Source organism: Astatotilapia calliptera, chromosome 23 (assembly GCF_900246225.1).
Source record: "Astatotilapia calliptera chromosome 23, fAstCal1.2, whole genome shotgun sequence".
Taxonomy (NCBI): Eukaryota; Metazoa; Chordata; class Actinopteri; order Cichliformes; family Cichlidae; genus Astatotilapia; species Astatotilapia calliptera.
In genome coordinates this window covers 32,519,022-32,531,048 of record NC_039323.1, presented here as the reverse complement: position 1 = coordinate 32,531,048, position 12,027 = coordinate 32,519,022, and the positions used below count along the sequence as shown (strand labels likewise).

At 42.2% G+C, this 12,027-nt stretch overlaps 1 protein-coding gene across 7 annotated transcripts in view; it reads right to left on the bottom strand.

The window, feature by feature from the left end:
• The window catches only part of zranb3 (zinc finger, RAN-binding domain containing 3), a 135,633-nt gene that overhangs the window by 20,334 nt on the left and 103,272 nt on the right, over nucleotides 1-12,027 (bottom strand). For all 7 annotated transcript variants that reach the window (XM_026158746.1, XM_026158745.1, XM_026158744.1 and 4 more), the window contains exon 17: nucleotides 4,669-4,811. In XM_026158746.1, the coding sequence (XP_026014531.1) occupies nucleotides 4,669-4,811 (143 nt within the window). The remainder of the gene's footprint in view (nucleotides 1-4,668; nucleotides 4,812-12,027) is intronic.

Sequence of the window (12,027 nt, the reverse complement as noted above, 5' to 3'; positions counted from 1 at the left end):
TCAGATGACAAAAACTGGTCTGCACAACACCGAATAAAACATTTAACTTTAACAGCCTCTACATTTGATGCTGGCTTTAACAATTATGTGTTTGTATGCACACAAAAATGAAAAAATAACATTATTATTTCTCTGCATTAAAGTGGTAATTACAGGCACCAATCAACTTTTTTTATTTCCAACGTTTTGGTATTTTAACAATGAAACCTCCTCAGTGCGCATAACTGGATTAAAATCTCCTTAAATCTTCTAAAATTGCTGCAAATCACCATGAATGGTTTATAACAAAAGTATCCAGTGTTGGAAACCCAGGAAAAGTGTATTAAGTTTGAAGTAGTTGAAAACTGAGCGTCTCAGAGCAGGGAAGGTGAGCTGTGATCGCCCCGCTGAGCCATAGCTGGAGCTTGATTGGTTCTGATTAGTGAATAAATCAAACAGGTATCAAATCAAGCCGGGCCAATTGCCTCCTACTCACACCTTGATTAGGTTCATGCACCCAAACGCTTTCCCCAGTTGAGAAACACTCTCCCTCACTTACAAAACACACACACACACACGTCTGCCCTGTAATTGGCAAACTCTCCCTGCCTTAGTCCACGCCAGCTGTAATTAGTGTGCCAGCAACAATGCTTGTTTGTCAAAAAACACACATGTACGCATACACAGAGCTCATCCCATTTTCTCTTATGTCTCAGCAGACACCCTTTGATACACCCCCACACACACACACACATGGGCACGAAAACACACACAGACGCACACACGCATTATTCAGCCTTCCATGACGCCTGGGGCAGTTAGTATTTACAAATCCGCTTGTTTCTCTGTGAAATCTCTCACATTACTTCTTAGATTCTGTCATAATGTTGGGAACTACTAAATCTCACTATTTCCACCGATTCAAAGCAGCGTTACAGGATATCTTACTGACTGGATCATTGTGGGAGATGCATTTTTGCTTACAGTATACAGGTTTGCTGAACTGCTTATAGGGGAGGTGTGGCACAACCAATCATTAGTGCACACGTGCGGTTTATAGTGATGATTAGGAAGAATTCAAACCTGAAAACATCATTTAGGAGAAAAATGGGTCTTTGATGTCAAACAGTGGTGAAAAATGGCAAACTTCTTGTTTCCTGCTGGAAACTGCTGGCAGATGTAGCTAGTTTGCTAAATAAGCTGATATGTGAGAAGAAATTAATTAAATACAGCAATAAATGATCATAAGATCCATTTAGTTCATATTACAATCTGTATGTTTAATTCTACACTTAGGCTACGTTCACACTGCAGGCGAAAGCGCATCAAATCCGATTTTTTTGACCCTATGCGACCCATATCCGATCATGCTATGACAGTGTGAACGGCACAAATCCAATATTTTCAAATCCGATCTGGGTCACTTTCGTATGTGGTACTGAATGTGATACATATCCGATGTTTCAGAAAGCGACTGCTGTGTGAACGGTCAAGTCGCATTAAATCCGTCTTTTATGTCACTGCCACAAGACAGACGCCAATTATCAGCACCGGAGAAGCGCTGGAGTAGACATCGCGAACGCTTCCTGACCATCCGGTGAAACAGCTGGGAAGACAACGTTGGAGAAATGTGAACATTTTATTTGTACTGCATAATCTGCAGATTCTGACAGAAATCGGCAGCTATCCTTTGAAGCACCGCTCCTCTAAAACAGCAATAAGGATAATTATTAGGTTATCTACATTATTATGTAAATAACAAAATAACTTAAAGCAAAAATTGGGAAACGTGAAGTCCGAAGTCTTTATATTAAGGGCCATCAGTCAAACAATATTGTTTGCTCTGGGTCTAAACAGAGCGCGTTGACGTCTTCTTTTGCGCATGCGGGCCGCTTTGAGCGTTCACACTAGAGCGCGTTTGCTGTCGCATTTTATTTGTAGTGTGAACGAGCAGACAAAAAAAATCGGATTTGATCAAAAAATCGGAATTGAGCATTAAGACCTGCAGTGTGAACGTAGCCTTAATCTGTTAATACAGGAAACCCATCCACATGTGGGAAAGCTTATTGCACAGAATGAGGATGGTAAGTGAAGACATGTTTGGCTAATGCATTAGCAAAATATTGATTCTAAATATTGTTTTTAGATGAAAGTTTTCACTAAATGTGGTACAAACTTGAAACGTTTAGGTAAAAGATGTATTCAGATAGCTGGACCTTCATCAGTAATGCGTGTGCATGGTCTACCGGAGGTCTGAATTTAGATATTGAATTGACCTTCCTGCAGTCCAGATCTTTCACTAGCTGAAAACATTTGACGATCCAGGACTGTAGAGCTGCTAGAACCATATATTAGATAAGAACGGGACAATTTTCCTCTCCCTAAACTCCAGCAGCTGTGCTCCTTAGGTCCAAGATATTATTACAGACTGCTATTCAAAGTAGTGGGGATGCTACACAGTAGTAAACATGACTCAAGACAACTTTTATAGAATGTGCTGTTGCCATCAAATTCAAAATGAGCTCATATTTCTCTTGAAATTGTACACCTTCTCACGTTAAATATTTAACATTTTCTGTTGTGAATAAAATTTGGGCTCATGGGATTTGCAAAGTAGGGCTGAACGATATATCGCATTTGTGATAATATCGCGACATGATCAAGTGCAATTTTCTAACCGCAAAGGCTGCGATTATACTCTGGACATGTCCAAATTCATGGGCTGCATCCTCCTGAGGCCGCATTTGTAGACCGATTACGTCACAGCGACGCGCCGAAGGCTGTCCAAATTACTACCATATCCCAGAATTCATAGCGCGGCCCAGCCAAACTCCAGTTTCCAACAATGGCGGCCGCTACTAAGTTTTAAAATTACTCATACTAATCTTTCTGGGTCACAAAATAAACTTTTAACATATTTTCAGGCGAGAAAGTAGTTGTGTAAACATCAAATATCTGCTCGGTTTATCAAGATATCCCATATTTGCAAAAGTGCTTCGACGTTTTCAGAGGCGTCTGCTACCCACCAGCTCGACAGCTAGCCGGGAGCTCGAGGGTTACTGATGCGGCCGAGAACGGCACAACTCCCGGCACATCATTTTCAGATCACCGCGGAGTTTCGCTGCTCGGGTTAAACGTAATATATAAGTCACTTAGACAACCTAAAAATGTTATTGTTGGGCTTTTTTCAGTGTTTTGTTTGTTCGTGAGTAAATCGGTTTGGCTGAGATTAAAGTTATTAGATTAGATAAAATAAAACTTTATTAATCCCCCGGGTGGGTTCCTCCTTGGTTTTCACACAGCTGACTAAACGTCAAACAGAAAACTTATTAAACAGAAGTATGAGACAGTCGAGAATTTACACCAGTGTCTGGTTATATTTTAGATAGCAAGAAGCAGACGGCTGAGTTTATTAAACTCCACCGAGACAGCGGTGACGCTAATCAGAAGGCTAGACCGTCCAATTTCACGCCTTTAAAGTTTAAAGGCGTGTTTGTGTGTGTGTTTATACAATTGCTATTATGTTTGCACTTTATGTGTAATGTTACTGACTGCAGAGATCAGTAAGATGTGTGTATTTTTTATTTATTAGTTTTATTTATTTAATATTATTTTTTAATTGAATGACTGTCTAGTAGTTCACAGATGTCGAAAAACTGAGTGTGGTAAAGCCACTGATTTTTTTTATGTATATTTCTGCAATCTGCACATTGTACTGACTTTCATTTTAATGTTTACACCAGGGTTCCTTGTCAGCACTTTATGATCAGAGGTTTGTAAGCTAAAAATAAACTATTGTGTATGTTCAAATATACTGTTGTGATTGAAGAAGTTAAATAAAAATGTCAGTCATCAATTCATGCATCACCTCATGTCATCATAACAGAGGTCTGTCTTCCAGGAAAGAACAGTTTAAAATTAATGTAATATAGTATTGGCCATACTATATGATGTATTGCTTGTCTTTGTTTAATAATACAGAAGACAAAGACCTTAAAAAATAATCGCATATCGCATCGCAATCGCAATATTGGGGCAAAAAATCGCAATTAGATTATTTTCCATAATCGTTCAGCCCTATTGCAAAGAATTGCATTTTGTTTTTACTTATAGAGCCTCCCCGTGTTTTTATAGAACTGTGTTTGCATCTTTTTGGAACGTAGCCTAAAACCACACAAATCATGACCTGCAGACTGTATATTAGAAAAAAAAAAAACACCTAAAAAACCCGATGTAGCCAACATGAAGCAGGACGTGATGACTGAGAAACTGAGGGACACTCTTTAGGCGAAGACTTCCAGCTTTATCTTCTGCTTTGCCTCAAAAAAGGAACATAATTTTAAAGAACACCTTGTAAAAACCCAAAACTAATGAGTGAGAGCATGCACTCACTAGGCAAATGTTTACTGACAGACTTGAATACAACAGTTTTTACAATCAGAGGAGTCACATCCTGTGGGCCACTAGAAATAATCTGGGTTTAAGGTATTTCCAAACTGGCTTCACAAACTACATCCATATAACATTAGCGGTTAAAGCAGAAAAACAAACTTGTTTTTTGGGCGGTTTGGAAAAGGTTAAAACTCAATACAAACCACTTAACGTTCATTTCAGTGACTGAAAATTCACTGATTAGAAGAGAGGTTTGGTGAAAGTCAAAGCACGTCTCCTTCAAGGAAAAAATCTGACCTCTTGGTGCTCGAGTGAGGGCGCTGGGCGGCGGACAGCTGCTGCAAGCCCAGGGTAGGGCTGTGGAAGAGAAGACCGCTGCGTCGAAGCAGTTTCTGCTTCATGGCTGGCAGGCCGCTCCACTCCATAACAAAGCTCAGCACCTGCGGGGCGACACGACACCTCACTTCATATTCAATTTCAAGCCGCAACTGCAGCCGCCGGAGTCTTCATTTTCAACACAAATTGATAGTTTGGACAGTGAAACCTCTTTAAAAGCAAAACATTTTTTTAGCTTTTCAATTTTGAAAATGCATTTCAGCCAAAAACAAACAATTCAAAGGAGACAGTTTTCCAGATAGCTGAACAAAACCCATTAAACCAAAAGAGGGCTGAATATTCTTCCAGCGAAGGCAGGATTCGAAGGAAATCTACCAACAATATAACAAATAGCTCACCAGACACCGAGCCTTAATGGACAATTTACCTACGTATATTACACTTGAAAGGGTTTTTTTCCCTGTCTTTGCTATGGATGATATTTACCGTCACAAAAAAGACTTGGGTCAAGATAAAAGTCTTTATATGTTATATGCAGACAGGTTTCAAGCTATCACAGCATGAAAGCTGTCTTTGTTGATCTTTGCGCAGGTATATTTTGAAGGAATTAGTACGTACTACTCATTAAATGTTTAATGTTAAATGAAAGTATTCAACAGAAACAAATGCTTGACGTCTGGATGTAAAGATGAACTCGTTAAAATAACGTTAATAAGTATATATTTTAAAATATTTATTATATAACATATGTACAACATGTATCATGACAGCTATCTATATATAATACATGTGATATTTATATAACACACTAATATCCCCCATTCTCTGCGGCCTGCTGGAGCAGGGGGGCTAGGAGGAGGAGTTGGCCGTCCGACTGCGGTCTGGAGTGTGGGGCCTCCCTGCTGCTGCGGAGTCGGGGCGGTCTGCCTCTCCCCACCGCAGGGAAAAGGGTAACACCACCTGGGTCTGGGTGCAGTTCCCCCTCCAGGGGCAAGGGTACCTAGACCTGTTTCGTAGAGTACGCTTGGGGAGTGTGATCGTGTGTACAGCGTCTCTTTATGTCTGTCTCCACGTTGGTTGAGTGTGGAGTAAGTGCATATGAGAGCATGAGGGTGGGAATGGATGTTTGTATCTGTGTGTGCCTGTATGTCTGTGTCTATATGTCAGGTTGGGTGTCAGACGCCACCTCTCTGGGGACATCTCAGGCCCTCCAAGGTTTGGAGGCCTATCTCCCCCTACCACCACTTCCCCTGCCAGTGGCGGACTCCCTCAGACATCGGTGCGTTGGTGGTTCTTTGTGTCCGGGGATGGGCGTCCAGGTACACACCAGCTCACTCCTTGGCGGCCGCTTATCGGGGCCTGGAGCCTGGGGCTCGCTCGGGCCACTTCGGAGGTGGGGTGCCCCCGGCCTCTCGGCCTGGGGCTCGGTCACTCAGGCACGGCTGGCTGCCGGCGGAGCTCACGGGCGCGTCACTGCAACTCCCCCTGGCTTCTGCTCCGCGGCTGCTGAGTGAGCCCTCATCTGGGACTCTCCTCAGCTCTTTCTGGGACAGTGGCGCGGCTGCCCCTCTGTTGGTCTTCCTTGGTCTCTTGTGTTCTGGGGGCCTCTGGATGTCTGGAGTTTTGATCTCCTCCATACCTGCTTCATGCCCTGGAGGACGGGGCTGTGGCCCCCCCACACCCTCTAGCACTTACACCCCCGGAGAGCAGTCATTTCGGGGTAGTACCTTAGACCCCCGCGGAGTCATCATTTTGCGTTTCTACCTTTAAAAGCCGGAGAGCAGTCAAATGCTGGAAGTGGAAGCTAAATTGGCTAGTCATTCATATGTATATTGGGTCGTTACCTAGGAATTCTGGAGGGAGGGGATTGGGGGAGAAATCAACACACATGAGTCTAGGTCCTTTGTTGCTGACATTTATTGATAAAAACAGTAGTTTCATTTCATGTTATTTCCTTTTTCATTTCAAGCAAGGAAGTGGATGTAGTTAGTAAGTAAGATATTTCAGACATTATTCTGACACAGAGGAGGAGATACTGGAATTATAATTAGTATCTATGCATGCATTTGTGATTTTGTTTGACCTTCCCATTGCTCACAATTTGAATTTGTTCACACTGCAGATGAGTGTCTCAGTCCCCAAACAAGCTCTCTTTTTCGGTGGAGAAGCAGTCTCCTCATCCGCAGTGAGTGTGGAGAAATCAACACACATGAGTCTAGGTCCTTTGTTGCTGACATTTATTGATAAAAACAGTAGTTTCATTTCATGTTATTTCCTTTTTCATTTCAAGCAAGGAAGTGGATGTAGTTAGTAAGTAAGATATTTCAGACATTATTCTGACACAGAGGAGGAGATACTGGAATTATAATTAGTATCTATGCATGCATTTGTGATTTTGTTTGACCTTCCCATTGCTTACAGTACAAAAAACCAACCATTTGTACACATATGTACTAATAATAATAAAAAGTGAGTGCAACACTGCAACCCGTCACCCCGTCGTTCAGTGGTCGTTTATCAGTGGTCCATTGTGGCACCATTCAGAGCACTGGTACAATAGTACCAGCAAGATATGGGAAGACATTGCAAATGTACTTGGATTTTAGGTTGCAAGCCACCCAAAACTTGATCCCAAACTTGTCAGGTTTACTTGCAAACACTTGGAGTGTTTCAGTATGCCATCTTAGGGAGAACTCAACACACATGTAGGTCCTTTGTTGCTGACATTTATTGATGAAAATAGAAAAAAAACCAACCGTTTGTACACATGTTTACAAATAATAACAAAAATTGAGTGAGTACATTACAACATTTTCAGCAATCACTCACAATCCTGGCACTGCCACGGTATCTGTCGCCTGCATTTACCACATGTGTACCTGTAGCAGTGAACACATCGCACAGTGGCCTGATTTTTTTTGCATCTGTGTTTGACCTGACACGTGGCCCTTTTTCCAGGGCTCGGTGTGGAGGGTTGTGTCCGAAGCAACTGTTCTTTTCTTTCCTTCTTCGCAGCTACATGAGAGTGAGCCAATTCGGTTGCAAGGGCTACCAGGAAGTCCACCCGTCTTTCCTTCGTCCCGGTGCATTCTTGATACAGCACATGTGCATTCAGTGCTGCCATGTCAATCATGTTATAAAACACGGCAACTGGCCAGCGCCGTGTTCCTTTGCGGACAGTGTACTCCCGAACCATCTGGTCCATCACATCCACGCCACACTTTGTCTTGTTGTAAAGGGTGACAGTGTTTGGCTTCCTTTTGGTAGTGTTTTCGGTCTGAACCACGCTGTGCATGCTGCTAAGAATATATACTGTCTTCTTCCGTTTGGCCGCATACGCCGTCAGCGTGGCAGCAGAGGTTGAAAACACCTAAGAAATAAGATAAATTGTTAATTCCATAGCCCTTTTACACACAATGAAACACATAAACATAGAACCACAAAAGACCTGCAACATACCTGAGTGGTGAATTCATTGCGATCTGTCTGTCTAGTGGATTGAGGAATTTCCCTGCGAATCTTGTTGACTGTGCCGAGGATGGTGGTTTTCCGTCTAAGAAGTTTTTGCGCAAGTGAAAGCGATGTGAAAAAATTGTCAGTGGTAACATTTCTGCCCTTGTCCAGGAATGGTTCCATCAGCCTCATAACTACATTTTCGGAAAGTCTCTCCCCAGTGGGACGATTGGGGTCCTTGCCAAGATATGGGAAGACATTGCAAATGTACTTGGATTTTAGGTCGCAAGCCACCCAAAACTTGATCCCAAACTTGTCCGGTTTACTGGCAATATACTGCAGGAAACTGCACCGAGTTTTTGATGGGAAAAGCTGTTCATTGATGGTGATATGTAGACCAGGGTTGTAGCACGTGATGCAGTTGGTGACAAATGATCCCCACACACTGGAAATTGCTGCGAACTTATCAGTCTTTGCTCGATCACAGCGGGTGGACTTGTCATCAAAGCGTAGGTGTTGCATGATGTCTTGGAAGCGGTTTCGTGCCATAGTTCCAATTATCTGTGGGTTTCCCAGGTTTGCTGACCAGCAGTCATTTACAGATGGAACCCTGTAAACCCCCCGCAAGATGACAATAGCAATAAATGCCATTAGTTCAGGGAGGTCCATGAACCAACAAACATGCTCCGTTTGCTGTGCATGTTGAATAGTCCATTCTTGAATGCTACGAAGCATGTCAAGAGTGATGAAACACAGGAAGCTCTGAAGGCGACTCAAGATACTTCTCCTGGCCTTAGCCGTTGGCTCTCCATCTGCAGCGTACGGTTCTATAGGGGTGAAAGGGAGACGGGTCCCCACATGTTCTTCACGCCACACTGTGCCATCTTTCGCTGTCTCAGTCCCCAAACAAGCTCTCTTTTTCGGTGGAGAAGCAGTCTCCTCATCTGCAGTGTGAACAAATTCAAATTGTGAGCAATGGGAAGGTCAAACAAAATCACAAATGCATGCATAGATACTAATTATAATTCCAGTATCTCCTCCTCTGTGTCAGAATAATGTCTGAAATATCTTACTTACTAACTACATCCACTTCCTTGCTTGAAATGAAAAAGGAAATAACATGAAATGAAACTAACCGGAAGACTGATCAGACAGCTCTGAGTCCGAATCCGGCTGAACTTCTAGGTCTTCTCCATCCGAGTCACAAGGGTCGACTTCCGCCAGGATCATTTCCAACGCCTGCTGGGTGGTGAGTCTTCTCTGCATTTTCTTTCCTTGGAGAGGAGGTCCGTACACCACAGGATTCTTCAGGGCAATGAAGGGTTAGGCTAAGTGCAGTGAGATTGTATCATATATATACCCTTGATCACAATTGATCAGTGGGGTCAGGTCACACTGATCAGCGGGGTCACACCCCCGTCGTTCAGTGGTCGTTGATCAGTGGTGCCACAATGGACCACAGAACGACGGGGTGACGGGTTTCCTGCAGTATATTGCAAGTAAACCTGACAAGTTTGGGATCAAGTTTTGGGTGGCTTGCAACCTAAAATCCAAGTACATTTGCAATGTCTTCCCATATCTTGCTGGTACTATTGTACCAGTGCTCTGAATGGTGCCACAATGGACCACTGATCAACGACGGGGGTGTGACCACATAACAATGCAACCCGTCACCCCCGTCGTTCAGTGGTCGTTGATCAGTGGTGCCACAATGGACCACAGAACGACGGGGTGACGGGTTTCCTGCAGTATATTGCAAGTAAACCTGACAAGTTTGGGATCAAGTTTTGGGTGGCTTGCAACCTAAAATCCAAGTACATTTGCAATGTCTTCCCATATCTTGCTGGTACTATTGTACCAGTGCTCTGAATGGTGCCACAATGGACCACTGATCAACGACCACTGAACGACGGGGTGATGGGTTGCAGTGTTGCACTCACTTTTTATTATTATTAGTACATATGTGTACAAATGGTTGGTTTTTTGTACTGTAAGCAATGGGAAGGTCAAACAAAATCACAAATGCATGCATAGATACTAATTATAATTCCAGTATCTCCTCCTCTGTGTCAGAATAATGTCTGAAATATCTTACTTACTAACTACATCCACTTCCTTGCTTGAAATGAAAAAGGAAATAACATGAAATGAAACTACTGTTTTTATCAATAAATGTCAGCAACAAAGGACCTAGACTCATGTGTGTTGATTTCTCCACACTCACTGCGGATGAGGAGACTGCTTCTCCACCGAAAAAGAGAGCTTGTTTGGGGACTGAGACACTCATCTGCAGTGTGAACAAATTCAAATTGTGAGCAATGGGAAGGTCAAACAAAATCACAAATGCATGCATAGATACTAATTATAATTCCAGTATCTCCTCCTCTGTGTCAGAATAATGTCTGAAATATCTTACTTACTAACTGATCATACATGAAGAACCTTTTAAAAAAAACAAGCGCGTCCATGCTCACAGGTGTACACACGGGTGATCACACCCACAAACTACACCCTTTTTGGCTCCTACCTCAAAGCACACTGTGTTCTGTTGATCTTATGTGCTGCACAATAATGTTTAATATTTAGTATTTAGTGTCATATTCCCATATATCATTGTGATGTTGTTTATTCTATTACTCTTGTTCTCTTCTGCTTGTTTTCTTTTTTCTTTCTCAGCAGGTGATCCAGGTGATTGATATATGCATTTTTTTTCTCTGCCCGTTCTGTTGGTTTTTGTTTTTTGCCCTTCTCCCCCGTCCCTCTTCTCAGCTGTTTTTCTTTCCCTCTTTCTTTCTCCCCTTCTTTCCCCCAGTCAAGTCTGTCCCGTATTCAGTAAGCGAAAATAAAATAAACAATAAAAGGTGAATCAAATGGACCATTACGGCAAGGCTGGGATGGTCAGTTTGGTAAAGTAAATCCGTTGGGCATCTTTCTTTGCCTTTAGACAACAATTCTGATGGCAAAAGAGCCAAACGGGACAGGTAATAAGAAAAAAAAAAAAAAAAAAAAAGAGGACTGATTGCAATTTTCTTGGATTGATTCTGATAGCCCATACAGATTTTTGCTGATTCCAGTTTCCAGAACTAGAATTGACAGCATATACAAACCAAAAAATAACTTTTTCTTCAATATTAAATTCTATTTTTATAATAAAATGAATTGTCACACTTTATATGTCCACGTTTAGCTGTGTAAGGGGGGTTTAACTGCCTGATTAGGTCTGTCTAATGTGTATGCTAATGCAAATGTCTAACAACATTAGCATTAGCATTTGCAACGTAAGCGTTTGCCTCTGAGTGTGCGCACAACTATCTGATAACAGCAATGAGCTATGTGACATTAACCGGCCGGTCCCTTGTCAAGTATGCTGGAAACTGCTGGCTTGTCAATTAGAGCATGTATTTAATTCAATTTTATTTTTATTTGGCCAAATCTCAAGAAGAGTTGCCTCAAAGTGCTTTATATTGTAAAAAGACCCAACAACAATACAAAGAAAACAGAGAAAACCCCAACAATCAACAAACATCCTGTGAGCTAGCACTTTGGTGACAGTGGGAAGGAAAACCCCCTTTTAAAAGGAAGAAACTACGGATTCAAGGTCTCCTGATCCAATCCTAAATATAGGCTTTAAAAAAGGACATTTTTAAGCCTAATCTTAAAAGTAGAGATAGTGTCTGTCTCTCGAATCCAAACTGGAAGCTGGTTCCACAGAAGAGGCGCCTGAAAGCTCAAGCATCTGCCTCCCATTCTACTTTGAAATACTCGAGGAACCACAGGTAAGCCAGCAGTCTGAGAGCACAGCGCTCTAATGGGGTGATGCAGTGCTATAATGTCATTAAGATCAAATGGGGCCAGATTATTCAAGAC